Source organism: Triticum urartu, chromosome 3 (genome assembly GCF_003073215.2).
Source record: "Triticum urartu cultivar G1812 chromosome 3, Tu2.1, whole genome shotgun sequence".
NCBI lineage: Eukaryota > Viridiplantae > Streptophyta > Magnoliopsida > Poales > Poaceae > Triticum > Triticum urartu.
The window spans coordinates 99,507,616-99,526,057 of NC_053024.1; the positions used below are offsets into that span (position 1 = coordinate 99,507,616).

At 45.3% G+C, this 18,442-nt stretch overlaps 2 protein-coding genes and 1 long non-coding RNA gene across 3 annotated transcripts; 1 reads left to right on the top strand and 2 right to left on the bottom strand.

Moving 5' to 3' along the window:
• Positions 1-2,407: 2,407 nt before the first annotated feature.
• Positions 2,408-3,695, bottom strand: LOC125548074. The gene is made up of 3 exons (XR_007300890.1): positions 3,522-3,695; positions 3,323-3,437; positions 2,408-2,519 (listed from the first exon to the last, which is right to left on the bottom strand). It is a non-coding gene; the product is annotated as an uncharacterized LOC125548074 (long non-coding RNA).
• A 7,340-nt stretch (positions 3,696-11,035) lies between these two features.
• Positions 11,036-13,798, top strand: LOC125543103 (serine carboxypeptidase II-1). Its single transcript, XM_048706348.1, has 9 exons — positions 11,036-11,513; positions 11,615-11,710; positions 11,809-11,901; positions 12,035-12,120; positions 12,202-12,465; positions 12,671-12,798; positions 12,908-13,003; positions 13,169-13,274; positions 13,377-13,798. Exons 1-9 carry the CDS (start codon positions 11,153-11,155, stop codon positions 13,539-13,541), a joined length of 1,395 nt encoding a protein of 464 aa, XP_048562305.1. The 5' UTR covers positions 11,036-11,152; the 3' UTR covers positions 13,542-13,798.
• Positions 13,799-14,096: 298 nt separating this feature from the next.
• LOC125543104 (protein PHLOEM PROTEIN 2-LIKE A1-like) lies at positions 14,097-15,574 on the bottom strand. Its single transcript, XM_048706349.1, has 3 exons — positions 14,901-15,574; positions 14,690-14,808; positions 14,097-14,604 (listed from the first exon to the last, which is right to left on the bottom strand). The coding sequence occupies exons 1-3, from the start codon at positions 15,138-15,140 to the stop codon at positions 14,229-14,231; spliced, it is 735 nt and encodes a 244-aa protein (XP_048562306.1). The 5' UTR covers positions 15,141-15,574; the 3' UTR covers positions 14,097-14,228.
• Between the last annotated feature and the right edge of the window lie 2,868 nt (positions 15,575-18,442).

The window sequence follows — 18,442 nt, forward strand, 5'->3', positions numbered from 1 at the left end:
CACAACTATCCAGGTGGTCTCTGGAAGCATCGGTTAGTCCATTATAAAAGATATCAAGTATTTCATTTTTCTTAAGAGGATGACCAGGCAAAGCATTAAGTAATTGGAGAAGCCTCCCCCAAGCTTGTGGGAGACTCTCTTCTTCAATTTGCACAAAATTATATATTTCCCTTAAAGTAGCTTGTTTCTTATGAGCAGGGAAATATTTAGCATAGAAGTAATAAATCATACCCTAGGGACTACGGACACAACCAGGATCAAGAGAATTAAACCATATCTTAGCATCACCCTTTAATGAGAACAGAAATATTTTAAGGATATAAAAGTAGCGAGTTCTCTCATCATTAGTGAACAGGGTGGCTATATCATTTAATTTAGTAAGATGTGCCACAGCAGTTTCAGATTCATAACCATAAAAAGGATCAGATTCAACCAAACTAATTATACCAGGTTCGACAGAGAATTCATAATCCTTATCAGTAACAAATATAGGTGAAGTAGCATAAGTAGGATCATATTTCATTCTAGCATTCAGAGTTTTTTGTTTCAGCTTAGCTAATAATTTCTTAAGATCACTTCTATCATTGCAAGCAAGAAAGTCTCTTTTAGTTTCTTCATCCATAACATAGCCCTCGGGCACAACAGGTAATTCATATTTATTAGGAGAGCCTTCATCATCACTTTCATCAATATTATCAGTTTCAATAATTTCATTCTCTCTAGCCCTAGCAAGTTGTTCATCAAGAAATTCACCAAGTGGCACAGTAGTATCAAGCATAGACGTAGTTTCATCATAACTATCATGCATAGCAGAAGTGGCATCATCAATAATATGCGACATATCAGAATTAATAGCAGAAGCAGGTCTAGGTGTCGCAAGCTTACTCAAAACAGAAGGTGAATCAAGTGCAGAGCTAGATGACAGTTCCTTACCTCCCCTCGTAGTTGAGGGATAAATTTTTGTTTTCGCGTCTTTCAAGTTCTTCATAGTGACCAGCAGATATAAATCCCAAGTGACTCAAAGAATAGAGCTATGCTCCCCGGTAACGGCGCTAGAAAATAGTCTTGATAACCCACAAGTATAGGGGATCGCAAAAGTTTTTAAGGGTAGAGTATTCAACCGAAATTTATTGATTCGACACAAGGGGAGCCAAAGAATATTCTCAAGTATTAGCAGCTGAGTTGTCAATTCAACCACACCTGGAAACTTAATATCTGTAGCAAAGTAATATGATAGTAGTGGTAATGGTAGCAAAGTAATATTTTTGGTGTTTTATAGTGATGATAACAATAGCAACGGAAAAGTAAATAAGCGAAGAACAATATATGGAAAGCTCGTAGGCAATGGATCGGTGATAGAGAATTATGCCGGATGCGGTTCATCATGTAACAGTCATAACCTAGGGTGACACAGAACTAGCTCCAATTCATCAATGTAATGTAGGCATGTATCCCGAATATAGTCATACGTGCTTATGGAAAAGAATTTGCATGACATCTTTTGTCCTACCCTCCCGTGGTAGCGGGGTCCTAGTGGAAACTAAGGGATATTAAGGCCTCCTTTTAATAGAGTACCAGACCAAAGCATTAACACATAGTGAATACATGAACTCCTCAAACTACGGTCATCACCGGGAGTGGTCCCGATTATTGTCACTTCGGGGTTGCCGGATCATATCACATAGTAGGTGACTATAGACTTGCAAGATAGGATCAAGAACTCACATATATTCATGAAAACATAATAGGTTCAGATCTGAAATAATGGCACTCGGGCCCTAGTGACAAGCATTAAGCATAGCAAAGTCATAGCAACATCAATCTCAGAACATAGTCGATACTAGGGATCAAACCCTAACAAAACTAACTCGATTACATGATAAATCTCATCCAACCCATCACCATCCAGCAAGCCTACGATGGAATTACTCACGCGCGGCGGTGAGCATCATGAAATTGGTGATGGAGGATGGTTGATGATGACGATGGCGACGGATTCCCCTCTCCGGAGCCCCGAACGGACTCCAGATCAGCCCTCCCGAGAGAGTTTAGGGCTTGGCGGCGGCTCCGTATCGTAAAACGTGATGAATCCTTCTCCTTTATTTTTTTTCTCCCCGAACACGAATATATGGAGTTGGAGTTGAGGTCGGTGGAGCTCCAGGGGGCCCACGAGGCAGGGGCCCACCCAGGGGGCAGGCGCACCCCCACCCTCATGGCTAGGGTGTGGGCCCCTTGGCCTTGATTCTTTGCCAGTATTTTTCATTATTTCCAAAAATAATCTCCGTGGAGTTTCAGGTCATTCCGAGAACTTTTGTTTGTGCACATAAATAACACCATGGTAATTCTGCTGAGAACAGCGTCAGTCCGGGTTAGTTCCATTCAAATCATGCAAGTTAGAGTCCAAAACAAGGGCAAAAGTGTTTGGAAAAGTAGATACGACGGAGACGTATCAGTACACATCCAAGCCAGTTTACGAATCCATGAGTGCTAGCTTGCCTACCAGCTCCAGCATTGTGCCCCTGGATGCCACAAAAACAACCTGACTTATAAGCATAGATAGAGAAGACCAAAAGCGAAACAACACACTAATGCTACAGTGCCTCAGAGTATAATTTTAATATAGCCAGCAACACATAAAGAAATAATATCTATAGATGATTCCATACAAAGTAGAATAGTTGTACTTGGGAATGCACACTAGCTAACAGAATGTCCACAATAAATATTTTGGCTAAACTACTTTCCTTGACAGCTTTACCAATTACAACAATGATTCATCCCACTATTCCTAGAGGTTGTAAGGAATCAACCCAACCACTGTTGTGTGGAACTGAACCCCGAGCTCCTTCCTTATTTAACAACCTGAAGTATGCATGCTGCAGATTTGTACAATTTCTAGACTAAACGAACTCCTTGTGTACCTTAACGGATAAATTAATAGTCCATTCATGTGCTGATTACCTAGACTACATTGCAAGCAACTTGTGCAAAGGGCATAATTGAGCAACTCTTTGCCCTTCACCATACAGAAACTTGGGCCTGACGAGATATTGATTTTATTGAATCCACGATCGGCTTATGCGGAAACCAACCCATCCACAGCTAACGCGGGATATTCCTAGGTAAGTGTTGATCAAAATGTTGGCACCAAGGTAAGGCACCCAATTAAACATGCGAGGCCATGAATCTGGCACGGGCAGACCCGGAACAACACCAACGGCGGGAGGCACGGCGCCGCAAGGAATCAAAGCAGCGTCGTTGACTCGCTGGAGTGGCCGTGAAGGACGGGGCAGAGGGGGAAAGGGGTCAGGAGAATACTTACAGCTCTCGGGGTCGTCGGTGCAGCCCAAGATCCCGGTGGACCACGGCTCGTCGGCGGGCGGCTCGTAGCTCTCCGGGAGGACCTGGCTGCACTCGCCGCACCTCCGGCCCTCGAGCTGCAGCAGATCAGATCGGGTAATGGGGTGAGACGACATGAGCATCGTAGGGGATGGGTGAGAAGCGGTGGGGAAGGGACGCACTTGGGGGACGTGGACGGGCTGGTTGAGCTCGTCGGGGCGGATGTCCTCGCCGGGGGCGTCCTGGTCCTTGGTGAGCTTGACGTAGCGGGACGGGTGGCCCTCCTCCGCGAGAGGGGAAGGTCGCCAGCGAGGCTGAGGCGGGCCGCTCGCTTGATCTAGAAGGGGCGGGGGCGGAGGGGCCAGGGTGCGGCGGTGGGCAGGACCGATGGGAGAGGACGACGACGAGGCGATGGGGAAGTGGGAGTTAGGGTTTGGGGGTAGTTGGGCTGCGGTTGGGTGAGAGGGCGAGGGGGTGAGGGCTGTCGTTGGATCTGCAAGAATCCGACGGTGTTTGATCATGATCCGCGTGATATGCTCATGGACCAATCAGAACACAACAAATAATATGAAGACCTTGTGACCAATAAATTGGTCGTAATCGATTAAAGATAGTTTTTCATGAAAAAAATCATTTTTCATTTTTCCAGTGTTCAAAATGACTTTTTTTTGTAAAAGACCTATTGAATATTTGTTCAAATGATATCATATTTTGCACAAGTTTACATCTTGGATTGTCAAACAATATTGACAAAGGGAGTTTTCATTTTCTTTGGACGAAAAATCAATTTTCTATTTTCCGAGTGCCCAAAATAATCTTTTTGTGAAGGACCTACCATATATTTGTAGCAAAATTGGACCAAATCAATTTTATAAAATACTATGCCATATTTAATGCACAATTGACCAAATTGTTGGGTATCAAAAGCTTTGATCCACCTCTCGTGAAAAAGACAAAATTCCGCCGATTTAGCACGAAGCGGGTCAAATTTGAACTGTATCTGCCTCATAGTTTGCTCTTTATTTTTTTTAGAAAATCATTTCTAGGTACATAAGTATCTATTTAATCAGAGAAACATCAAAATTTTTCCAAGATTCAACCACTAGCTAGGAACGGTCAAGCCCGCCATTTTGACCGCATTTTGAAACGGGCATAAAAAATTAAAAAAAATTAGAAAACCTTCGCATTGTGTCATCATATGTGACCAAGTTACCAGGAAAAATAATAAACTTGTAATAAGGCAATTATTTAAAATATATATTCTCAGAAATGAGCTATCATGTGTGAAGATTCATGACTTTCAAGTCAAATGATCAACCTTATGGCCACATTCTCAAATGATCTCATATTGTGCACAAGGGTACATCTTGGAATTCCTAACAATGTTTCCTAAGGGAGTTTTCATTTTCTTTGCATGGAAAATTCATTTTCCATTTTTTGAGTGCCCGAAATGAGTTTTTTTTGTGAAGGACCTACCATATATTTGTTGCAAAATTGGACCAAATCAATTTTCTAAAATACTAGGCCATATTTAATTCACAATTGACAAAATAGTTGGGTGTCAAAAGTTTTGATCCACCTCTGGTGAAAAAGACAAATTTCCGCCGATTCAGTAGGAAGCAGGTCAAATTTGAACTGTAGCCGCCTCATAGTTTGCTCTTTATTTTTCCAAAAATCATTTCTAGGTACACAACTATCTATTTAATCAGAGAAATGTCAAAAGGTTTCCAAGATTCAACAACTAGCTAGGAACGATCAAGCCCGCCGTTCTGACCGCATTTTGAAACGGGCATAAAAAATTAAAAAAATCAGAAATTTGCAAACCTTCGCATTTTGTCATCATATGTGACCAAGTATTCAGAAAAAATAATAAACTTGTAATATGGTAATTATTTTAAAGAAGTGTTCTCAGAAATGAGCTATCATGCGTGAAGATTAATTGCTTTCAAGCCAAATGATCAATCTTATGGCCACATTCATGGCATAGTTTGTTCAAATGATCTCATATTGTGCACAAGGGTGTATCTTGGAATTCCAAATAATGTTGCCTAAGGGAGTTTTCATTTTCTTTGCACGGAAATTCATTTTCCATTTTTTGAGTGCCCGAAATGAGGGTTTTTGTGAAGGACCTACCATATATTTGTTGCAAAAATGGACCAAATCAATTTTATAAAATACTAGGCCATGTTTAATTCACAATTGACACAATGGTTGGGTGTAAAAAGCCTTGATCCACCTCTTGTGAAAAAGACAAATTTCCGTCGATTTAGTAGGAAGCGGGTCAAATTTGAATTATAGCTGCCTCATAGTTTGCTCTTTATTTTTTCAAAAATCATTTCTAGGTACATAACTATCTATTTAATCAAAGAAACATCAAAAGGTTTCCAAGATTCAACAACTAGCTAGGAACGGTCAAGCCCGCCGTTCTGACTGCATTTTGAAACGGGCATACAAAATTCAAAAAAATCAAAATATTGAAAAACCTTCGCATTGTGTCATTACATGTGACCAAGTTACCAGGAAAAATAATAAACTTGTAATACAACAATTATTTTAGAAAAGTGTTCTCAGAAATGAGCTATCATGTGTGAAGATTCATGGATTTCAAGCCAAATGATCAATCTTATGTCCACATTCATGACATAGTTTGTTCAAATGATCTCCTATAGTGCACAAGTGTGAATCTTGGAATGGCAAACAATGTTGACTAAGGAAGTTTTCATTTTCTTTGGACGAAAAATTCATTTTCCATTTTTTAAGTGCCCAAAATGAGTTTCTTTTGTGAAGGACCTACCATATATTTGTTGGAAAATTGTACCAAATCAGTTTTATAAAATACTAGGCCATATTCAATGCACAATTGACCAAATGGTTGGGTGTCAAAAGATTTGATCCACCTCTCGTGAAAAAGACAAATTTTCGTTGATTCAGCAGGAAGCGGGTCAAATTTGAACTACAGCTGCCTCATAATTTGCTATTTATTTTTTAAAAAAATCATTTCTAGGTACATAAGTATCTCTTTAATAAGAGAAACAGCAAAAAAAATTCCAAGATTAAACTACTAGCTAGGAACGGTCATTCTCGCCGTTTTGACCGCATTTTGAAACGGGCATAAAAAATTAAAAAAATCAAAAAAAATTAAAAATCTTCGCATTGTGTCATTACATGTGACCAAGTTACCAGGAAAAATAATAAACTTTTAATATGGTAATTATTTTAAAAAAGTGTTCTCATAAATGAGCTATCATGTGTGAAGATTCATGGCTTTCAAGCCAAATGATCAACCTTATGGCCACATTCATGGCATAGTTTGTTCAAATGATCTCATATTGTTCACAAGGGTGCATATTGGAATGGCAAACAATGTTGCCTAAGGGAGTTTTCATTTTATTTGGACAAAAAATAAAATTTCCATTTTTCAAGTGTCCAAAATGAGTTTTTTGTGAAGGACCTACCATATATTTGTTGCAAAATTGGACCAAATCAATTTTATAAAATACTAGGACATATTTAATGCACAATTGACAAAATGATTGGGTGTCAAAAGTTTTTATCCACCTCTCGTGAAAAAGACAAATTTTCGCCCATTCAGTAGGAAACGTGTCAAATTTGAACTTCAGCTGCCTTATAGTTTGCTCTTTATTTTTTTTCCAAAAATCATTTCTAGTTACATAAGTATCTATTTAATCATAAATACATGGTTTGGTGGTGATACGTCGAGGTTTGGACGGTGGCTCAGGGCCCCAACTCCAAAGCGCGTAGACTCACATGCCCACCGCGTGGTCACTGCGTGACCGTGGCATCGCCATGCGTTCTGGGAAGCCTAGGCATGTCTAGTAGGTTGGGCACTCCCCAGATAGATGCTAGGAAGAAAATAAAAATAGAAGAATCTCACGAGGAGACCGAACTATGCTCAAACATGAATTAGTAGCCAAGTGTTTGATAAACGGTACGGGAAATTCACAAGGCCAATGGGCCTGAGTTTTGGCTGAGGATGATCATCTACTAGGAAGACTGTCTTGGCAAATTTTCATCTCAAATGGAGGAGTTTGGATGGCACTTGCTTTGCAAAGTACCACATCGGGCATAAATATGGATGTTGAATCTGGGCTCAAATGGATAAGTGGATTGAGCTGAAATTTTGTGGAGTATGGTAATTTGGGCATATTAAAGAATTGTAAAAAATTTATACCATTTGGATAATCCTAGCTTGTACTTCCTTCACAAAGCTTCTCTCTGGATAGAAACTTTAGAAATTTGTTGAGGAAGATTTAATAGGAAAATGGAGCTGAATATTGGAATGTGGCAATGATTTTTATATGTAAGATGGCAAAAAAAATTTGAGGACAATAGGAGGTGTCTAGATAGCACTTCCTTTGCAATATGCCAATTTGGACAGAAAATAGAAATTGAAGCTGGGCTTACATAGATGATTGGATTATGCTGAAATTTGGTGTAGGGGGTTTCTATAGTCAGGGTAATGTCCTGGAAAATTTTCAGCAATTATAAAGCAATATAAAATGTAGTTGCTTCACAAACTAAAAATATTACTAGGAACAAAGATTCGATGGTGAGCTCACATGTTTTGTTAGATAGAGCTAAACTTTTGTGTAGAGCTATGACTTTGGCATATAGAATATGTGGCAAAAATTAAACTCATTACGGTATTCCTATCTTGTACTTCCTTCACAATGCTTTTAGGTGGACAAAAACTTTGGAAATTTGCTGAGGAAGATTTACTGGGCATGGAGCTGAATTTTGTCATGCAGCAATGATTTGGATAGGAAAGAGTGCCCAAAATTTTTGAGGGCAATCAAGGATATATAAAAAGCACTTCCTTCACAAAGTGTTGTTCCGAATAGAATAGGAAAATGAATATTGTTGAATTATTTTTGAACTAGGCAAGGAAGGATTTTTACATATTTGACGAAGATATGACCCAAAGAATTTATGAGATTTTTTGGGGAATTTTGGGAATGACAGAAATATAGGTTGCTTCACAACCTACGGAAAAAATTGACACATGGACATGACACATAGGCAAAACTGATGAGGTGGCGCCTAGTCATAGAAATCCACCATAATTTACAAGGTTATGACCATCTATATTGGTCGTGATTAGCTAGAAATAAGGCAGCAGACCAGTGCTGTCTGCTTTATGACCATTTCGTGTAAGGAAATTATGACCATTTTGACCAAAATGGTCGATATAGTTGAGGGTTTGGAGCCCCCCGAACAGCTTTTGACCAATTGATCTCAAATGGTCGTAGATTTGTGACCAATTCTTCCAGGGTCACTAACAGAAGGTCACTAGTTGACATATTTCTTGTAGTGCTAAGCTAGCCTAGTTTGCATTAGATGTGCTTTGATAACAATATTTTAGTAGATGATGCCTTCTTTATAGGTTATGATAATATTAAGTTGAGAAGAAATCTGTGGGGAGGATTCTTGGAGCTCCTAAATAACATTAAAGATCTTTGTGATGTTGTTCTATTGGATAAAAAAGTTACAATGAGGTGGATGCTCAATGTTGATGGTGTATTATTGTTAGATCTTTATACAAAAGAAAGTTGATTTCAAACTCTGTTAGCTTCCCACATAATTTCTTGTGGAAGGTAAAGATCTCATCTAATGAGGTTTTCCTTTGGCTGATGTTTAAGATAGTATTTTGATCAGGAATAACATGACCATAACAGTGGCAGGAGCTAAAACTTGTGTATTTTGTGAATACAATGAAAGAATCGAGCATATGTTTCTTCACGTGTTTTGTTACTAGACTAGTGTGGAGTCTGCTCAAATGTGCTTTCAGTTTATTAACAATCCCTACCAATTTGCATGATTTGTTTGCACACTAGGCCAAAATTCTTTAGTAAAAATGATAAGTTCATGGTCATAGTGTGATGTAGGGCAAAAACCCAATTGTGCCTAATGAGGTTATAGTCTAGGGGAAAATAGAGAGGGAGGAGAGGATACAAGGCCACTTGGCGCAAAAAATCAGATAAAATTGCATATGATTTCTCTTAATAGAAATCGAACATGGATGCCTCCTTTTCATTATAAAAAATTCAGATAAAAATACTCAATATTTATCACATAAGTCATAAGTCCATTCTCAAGAAAATAAAATGGACCTGCTTCATCGACTAGTCTGTACTTCTCCTCGGCTATTATAAATGACACTTTCTCCAACGCGGACCTTCAAGTCGCCCGCATTTGTCCAGACCGCGAGGTTCGGACGTGTTTTGCCATTCAACACAAGCCTGTATCCATCCGCTGAGAGGTCAGTCGTTCTTTTTCCCCAAACCGTTTGCAAACCTTGGGATGGGGGCTTTGTGAGACTCCAGACCAGTGCCACGCAGGCGACCGACAACCCTGGCCCGCCCAAAAACTCTTCCTCGCTCGCACCTTTTCCCGCCAGAGCGTGAGCGCCGCATGCATGCCAGCTTAGAGCGGACGCGGCTACTCACTTGAGCCGGCATTGAAGCAATGCGCTGGCCGAGAGCGCTATCCGCTCCAAGCCCGATGTGCACGCTTTCTTTCCGCATTGAAACGTCATCCGTCTTCATTAAACCAGTGCATGTGCCGAGGAACCTACTCTGGGACCCCGAGCACCACACGTTCGTCTCTGTGCCATGTGGGATTCAACACCTCCGCTCTCCATCTCCTCCTTGCACCACACCCTCCATGACCTCTGGCTCTGAAGTCATGTGGGACGCCCCCTCTGGTGAGCAGAAGAAGGAGCTCTCCGGCATTGCAGCTGGCTGAGTTGACCTCCAGTCGAATACAGGCTGGCTTGCCGGCAAGCTATCCGGAGCCGACGCCATCGCCATCGCCAGGCCCTCCTTGCTCACCAGATTGGCCAACGTCGTCTCCCGACAAATCCGACAGGCGGAGAAAGAAGCCATGCACGAGGAGGTTGACGCCACAGTGGAGGAATTTAACTAGGCATCGACGATGACGTCGCCAACTCCGCGTCGGCCACGCCTGCCGCTGCTGCCAACACCGAGGTAAAGTAGACCATGGAAGGCCGCCGCCGCTTGGGTCGCAAGAAGGCCACCGCCACCGCCTCGCCAGCCTACACAACCAGTGACTTCCCGCTTTGCAGGCGAGTAGGCCATTGTGACCATCTATTCGCGCCCCAAAAATCAACCTTGATCCATGCTTGAGGCTACTCTTTCCCTTCTGTTGAAGCATATCCCTCTAGGGTTTAGGGCGGTCCAGTGAGCTTGCTGCCCGACATAGGAAAGACATGTTGTGGGAATGGGGTTCTGCAGCAGCCGACGATAGACTATGTTAGAATAGTCTAATCTAGTCCGCTATAGCTTAGTTGAAATATGTTCGAAATATGAATGTTTTCGTTTGGTTTATATGAAAATCATCCGGTTTGCATGTAATCCGTCCGGTTTTTTGAAACATGGTTTGAATTGTATGCAACTATAATTGGATGGCTGGATTCCGCATTAATGTCCATGGACTGATCCCCTATCTAGATGCGGTGTCGGTTTGGGTTCAGCGTTGGAGATGCCCTTAGTTATTTGATAAAGTTCATTTTTCTTCTCTTTTGGGGAAGATAAAGCTGTATTTTTGATGGAAAAAATAAATTCTGGTGGCCCATGGACAATGATCAATGATGAGCTGACGAGTGACGATGCAGTTGTCTACGCCACACGATCCAAACAGGAAATGTCCAATTAAACCAAACCACCACTCCACGCCTTCCACGCCTCCCCCACCCCTCTCACGAGTCGCCATTGGCTTGGCTCACTCCTCGCAGCACACAGCCCTGGTCTCCGTCGAGCCACCGCGAGCGCCAATGGCGGTGGCCGTGCTGCTGGCCGCCATCCTGGCGCTGTCCCCGCTGCCCCTTTCCCTCGCGTCCCCCTCTGCGGCGGCGGCGGCGGCCGACCGCATCACGCGCCTGCCGGGCCAGCCGCCGGTCAACTTCTCCATGTACTCGGGCTACGTCACCGTCGACGCCGCCGCGGGCCGCGCCCTCTTCTACTGGCTCGTCGAGGCCGCCGTCGCGAAGCCCGAGTCGGCGCCGCTCGTGCTCTGGCTCAACGGCGGGCCCGGCTGCTCCTCCGTCGGCTACGGCGCCTCCGAGGAGCTCGGAGCCTTCCGGATCAACGCCGACGGCAGGACGCTCTCCGTCAACCCCTACTCCTGGAACAAAAGTATATTCCCCTCTCCTTTCGCCGTTCGATCGCCCCGTCCGATCGGCAAATGTGTTGCGCTCTGACTCTGACACGGGGTGGATCGGTTCGCTGTGTCGCAGTGGCGAACGTGCTGTTCCTGGACGCCCCCGCCGGCGTTGGGTACTCCTACTCCAACACCAGTTCCGATCTGCTCAGCCCCGGCGACAACAAGACAGGTGAATTGAGATCAGACTACCCACTTGCCTCATGCTAGTGCTGCACTTGCTCTAGTGCATATGTGTTGTGCTGAATGAACACCAATGTTGCTGTGCAGCTCATGATTCGTACACTTTCCTGGTGAATTGGCTGGAGAGGTTTCCGCAGTACAAGTACCGCGATTTCTACATCGCCGGAGAGAGCTATGGAGGTAAACTGCAACCAAAATTGGTTCATTCTAGCATGGAGGCTCGGTTCTGAATTTAGCAGGAATCACATGTATAATATGGTTTATGTGCCACAGTGCCTGCATATTTACCCTTGCTGCCATGGCTGCTTTTCAGGGCACTATGTCCCTCAGCTGTCTCAGCTAGTGTACAGGAACAACAAGGGAGTGAGGAAGCCCATCCTGAACTTCAAAGGCTTCATGGTCAGAACTTCTTCAGCTCTTCTTTTGGTGCTCTCTTAAACTGTCTGGTCATCTTGTTCTTACACATGGTCTGGTATCTAGGTCGGAAATGCGGTCATTGATGATTACCATGATTTCGTTGGAACGTTCGAGTATTGGTGGACGCACGGGCTGATCTCTGATGACACCTATCAGAAGCTGCAGTTGGCTTGTGAATTTGATTCATCTGAGCACGCTTCTGACGCATGCAACAAGATTTATGATGTTGCTGAAGCTGAGGAAGGCCTGATCGACGCATACAGCATCTACACACCTACCTGTAAGAAGACCTCACTTCATAGGCGAAGGCAAATCAAGGGCCGCAGGGTGAGCTTATCTTATCAACTACTGAAACTATAGTTCTGCTGATAACTAAGCTAGTACTGTAGCAGAATGGTATGTTGGTACATTTGATTACTAATAATTACTATGCAGCTGTTTAAAGTACTGTTTAGACTCATCTCCGATTCCTATGGAACATAATAACATTTCATATTGTGCTTCCTAACAATATTTTTTGTTTAAAATGTAGCCCTGGTTGCCAAGAGGATATGATCCCTGCACTGAACAGTACTCCACGAAGTACTATAATCTACCAGAAGTGCAGAAAGCTTTTCGTGCCAATGTCACTGGAATACCGTATGCCTGGACCGGCTGCAGGTCTGTTCAACTGGTTTCATCTTGTTTTACTCACAACCAGTTCACCGTGCCTGACCATAAAGCCTGCTTGCTAATGGAAGTTTGCACTAAACTTATCCATATTTCACAGTGATGTCTTGTTTGAATATTGGAAAGATTCGCCGAGGTCCATGCTTCCTATTTACCGTGAACTGATTGCAGCTGGCATAAGAATATGGGTCTTCAGGTACACCAAATTTATATCGAAAACATGATTTATGCTGGATCATAAATCCTTAACAATGTTGCCAATGTTGATATATATGATCATCATTGACTGTATGGCTCACAGTATTAAGTAGCCCGCCTGTCCTTCTGAGGTGTTAATTGTTTAAATTGGGAAATTTGACAGTGGTGATGCCGATTCCGTAGTACCCCTCACTGGTACAAGATACTCCATTGATGCACTATATCTTCCGACCGTCACTAATTGGTATCCGTGGTATGATGAGGAAGAGGTTAGTCAGAAACAGTACTGAAGCAACACCGACAGTTTTATTCCCCTGTTCACTTTGCTACATCTATGCTCACCATTCTCTAATGGTGTGGATCTTGCTTAGGTTGCTGGTTGGTGCCAAGTGTACAAAGGTTTGACGTTGGTGACAATCCGAGGCGCAGGACATGAGGTTCCCCTCCATCGTCCACGGCAAGCCTTGAAGCTTTTTGAGCATTTCTTGCAAGATAAGCCCATGCCTCGGCCTGTACCTAGCATTCAGTCATTTTAGAATTTTCTTCCACTTAAAACGGAAGATCAGCTCATGAAACCATGTTGTACAATTTCAAGTTCGGTACCCACATTTTCAGTTGAACAGATTTTCTCTGTTCATTTGATATCCGTTGAGAAATCGGAACAGAATCCCATTAAATTGGGACAATTAGAGCTTTGTTTTCAGTTTCATGAGCTCTGAGGTCACAATGTAATTTGAATCACACTTGCTTATTTGACACAATAAAATGTGACCATGCCACTGTTATCTGTTAAGCAACTGTACCACCCTTGATCATGTTGCAGGCTTGAATTCTCCCTGACCCTGTTACTGACATGATCCAATCAACAAACATGTCAAGGAACGTGTTAAGCTTGTAATGTGTTAACCTAGCTGAGTGGTGATTTATAAGCTTTATGCCTTCTCTAAGTCAGTCCTCTGTAGCGACTTGTATTTAGATAAATATTTGAGTAATTTTTTGTCAGCTTGGCATATGTTACAGAAAGAACAGAAGTTAGTGCAGCACTGAATAAATGACAGTCTTTTTGTAGTCAGACAATCAGTACTCAGTGGTTATCTCAACCAAGGAAAGTGATCTCATATTCATTCAAAACTCTTGATATTATTCCCATGCACCAAACTGATCTTAGCGTAGTCGACAAAGAAAAGTAAACGATGGTTGGTAACAAAACACAACCAGATCATTCATTCTTTTGGGGTGATCTTGATGCCCTTGATGAGGAGCCCCCTCTTCCACTGCCCACCATCATACTCAAACATGGATATCTCAGCCTCTCCATTCTGCCCCTTGTGTGGCTTAACCTCCCCAACCTTGACCAGCAGCCACTTCCCCCTGGGCTTCTCCTCCAGGTTCTCCTTGTGCTGCTGGATCGTCCCGTCGGGGAACTTGAGCCGGAGGTTCACCGGCGTCAACCATCCATAGGCCGGGTCGTCAAGCTTCACCTCGAAGAAGACCTCGTAGGTGACTCCTGGCGTGAGGTGGGACAGCTCCAGCTTCCCTTGGACCTCCAGCCAGCAGACGTTCTGCAGCGCCACCGTCTCGATTCCGGCTTCGGCGTCGCTGATGATAACATTTCAGGTTCAGAACAGCACATTAAGTATGCATACATAATTACATATACACGTGTTTATGATTCTTAACTAACCTTCCTTCTTTCAGTGGGTGCCAAGTCCAGTATTTGGGGTCTTCACTCCAGGTGATGTGTAGGCCTCTGGGGAACAGCATGAAGCAGTTGTGCCTGGTCCTCTCATCTACCCAGTACTTCTGCATCATCGCAAAAAGTTAAGCGTGTTCAGAAAGCAAAATCTTATGATATTTTATAGCATATATCAGTTCAATGTAGAGAAGAAGTAGACCTTTGTTTTCCCGGCCAAGAAGATCCCCGTGGAGACCTGATCTTCCAGCGCGGTTACGTTGGCGACATGCTCCCCGGCGACGATCTCCCGGAACATGTGAGGAGCCGGCGCCCTCTTGGACTGCGCCTGGTTGGCGGTGTCAGAAGTAGTAGAAGCGCTGAGCGCCGTCGGCGCGACACGGCCATCCCCGGTGGGCGACGAGGCGGTGGACGCCTCCTGTCTCGACGGCGCCGCCCCCATGGCTGGTTGGTGTCTCTGAAGTCTGAACTTCTCGTTGGTTTCTCTAAAGTCTGAACTTCTCGTTGGGTGCAATGCAACACCAGTTCAAGCCGGCGGTGGCATATATATAGCCGCAGGATGGCTAGAAGCATCACGGTTTCGTGGTAAAGGAGTGGACACGGAATTTGATGACCTTTTGGCGCCTACGGTCGTGCGCTGGTCGGCATGAGAGAGCTGTCCAAGATGATAATGTTGGCAAAGAAGATGGCATCGGGATAACATTAACAGCGGCCGAGAAAATGCGGCGGAGAACATCAGATTCCGTAAACTTTGCCTTTTCCTCGCGCTTTGAGCTGAGCTCGGCATCTGATTCCATGATCCAGGGGATGAAGCTTGTGCCACGCACGGAAGAATCCGCCTTCTTTTTCGCAGCATGCTACCGTAGCATTGATGCTTCGGTCGACGGTATTGTCGCGACACACGGAGCGACGCGTCGTCATGGCGGATACAATCTTATCTGGTCTGTAGTCTGTGGTGTACGTAGAACCAACTACTATGTCCTGATTCAAGTCTGATTGGAGCTGCTCCTCCGAGGACGCAAACCTGTACCCATTTCGTTTTCAGTGTACGCAGAAACTTCACGGATGCGCTTGCGATGAACCGGCCGACGCAAACGGACTTTGGTCTGCTTTTTGTCTGGCCCTTTTCTTATTTTGTTGGCAAGTGCGCGCAACCAGGCGACATATTTCATCAGTGCCACCTGTATACGGCCATATTACCTACATAATTTTTGCATACAAATCTAAGCATTGCCTAAAGTTTAAATCACATAGTTTTTACATCATAATATTAAATGGTTTATCATCAAATGAAAATATTATAGTTTACAAAACAAATAAAATTTAAATTGTATCAAATATATTGAACGACAAAGCTAGCGTTAGATCCGAACTCCTCTATCACCGTTAGATTCGGATCCCAGGCTAACCATAGCGCACACCAGATTCAACTGATCGCTGACATTCTAGATGTAACGAAATCACTAATTAAGGAGTATCCGTTGCGAAGAACACTCCACTTTCCCATGTTACGAGAAGCACAACCATGCCTCTCACGAAAGCACAACCATGCCTCTCGCGGAAGCAAAACCGTGACTCTCGCGAAAGAAAAAAAAATAAAAAACGCGTTTTGTTTTTCCCTTTCCGAGAGGCACGGCCGTGACTCTCGCGAAAGCACAACCGTGCCTCTCGCGGAAGCAAAACCGTGACTCTCGCGGAAGCAAAACCGTGACTCTCGCGAAAGAAAAAAAAACAGAAAACGTATTTTTTTTCCGTTTTCGAAAGGCACGGCGGTGACTCTCGCTAAAGCACAACCGTGCCTCTTGCGAAAAAAAACCGTGACTTTCGCGAAAGAAAAAGAAAAAAGAAAACGTGTTTTTTTCGTGCAATTTTTTTTCGTTTTTTTGATCGAAAAGCTTAGGAAGACCGGGAAAAAACCAAAACGTCGAAAAAACCCAGGAAAAAAACCGTTTAAAAAGCCGGAAACGCGTGCAAAAAAAATAAAAAAACAAAATCCGGAGGAAGCGTCCAGAGCGCGACACGTGGCGAATGGCTGAGAGCGCGCCAAGTTGCGCTGGTCGTTGCGAGGCTCCCGAAGGAGCGCTCGTGAAGAGCATCTCCAGCCGGCCCCTCAGGATGCCCCCCACGAGCACTTTTTAAACGCCGGCGCCTAATTTTTCACCCAGTCGGGATCCCAAGACCTGAAATAGCGTCGGATTTGGCCGAAACTACGCCTGGCGGTACCAACCGAAACCCAAAAAGCCGGGGCGCAGCTGGGGGCGCCGGCGCTCTTTTTTTGCATGCAAAGCCCCCACATGTCGGCCTCTCTCCTCACTCTCTCTCGTCTTTTCCTCGCGAACGGCGCCGGAGTCCGCGCGGCCCGTCTGCGCCACCGCCTTGCTGGCGGAGCTGAGGCAACGGCGCCGGCCACGGGCGGCCCCGGCACCGGACGCACCGCCCCGAGCGTCCCCGGCACCGGGCGCGCTGGCCACGGGCGGCCCCGGCACCGGGCGCACCGGCCCCGAGCGTGCCGACCACGGGCGGCCCCGGCACCGCGTGCACCGGCCCCGAGCGTGGCGACCAGCCGACCACGGGTGTCCGCCGTCTCCCTCGTCTTCTCCGCCGCCGCGTCCTTGGTCTCCTTGGTCCTTCCCGCGGCCGTGTCCGCCATCTCACTCGCGCTCCCGTACTCATTGAGCTTCTCCCCCGCGGTTCCCATGGCGCCGGTGGAGTGGCTGTCGTGGGGTGGTGGTTGTGTCCCGGACGCCGCCGGAGAAGGTGTCGCGGACGGCGCCCAGAAGGGAGCGCGCGCTCTCCTGCACGCTGCCGAAGACGCCGTCCTGGGCTGCTGGGCTCGTGCATATCCGGCCTGGCCGCGGTGAGCTCGTCGGGCTCGCCTGACCGCGGAGTAGCAAAGTAGCCAAGCAGCAACATCTCACGTAGCAGCAGAAGCAGGGACACGGGCGCACGCGCAGCAGTTGGCTCGCGGGGGCACGGCCAGGGGAGCACGACCGCGCGCGGGAGCGGAGCTCCAGCCATGGTGTCCGAAGCGCTGCAGGGGTCGAGGCAGCCGAGGAGAGTCGGGGGCGAGCAGATCGACGGGACTTGCAGAGGCGTCTGAGGTTGAAGAAGGGTCCGATCCCGTTGATGGCGAGGCGGGAAGCGAAGGGTAGGGAGGCGGAGCACAGAGGGGAAGGAGAGCGCGGCGGCGAGAAAGAGAAGCAGCGGGCCAGCACGCCTCGTCGCCTCCTGTGCTGCCGGGGGCCGAACGACTGGAAGAAATTTCAGCCTTAAAGTAAAATTCTCGCCGGCACCCTGCCAAGAGGCGAAAAAAATGCCTCCTGGGGAGGGGGGGGGGGGCAACGGCCGGAGATGCTCTAACTAGTTGCTCCCTAGATGTAATATTTTTGGTCATAAACTTAATCAAATTTTGTGAGGTTCGACTTTCAAACAACATGTACATATACATTTTAAAACGAAAGGATTGTACTTGTACCAAAATATAAGACTTGTTTCTGATACAAGGGAATATAAAAAAGGACTTGTATTTGTTTTACAAAGGGAATAGTTTTTTTTTGGCAAGTCAAAGCTGGCTCTCACGTGAGGTAAACATATACGGGTTGGACTGGTGGCGGGCAGTGACGTCCACGTCTCTCCCCAATCCTCACCTCTCGTCCAGCCGGCATGCATGCATGCATGCGGCCACTGGTACGGCGACACGTTTGCTGGCACGCGTCGGGACGCGGCAGCGTGGCGCTCACAGCT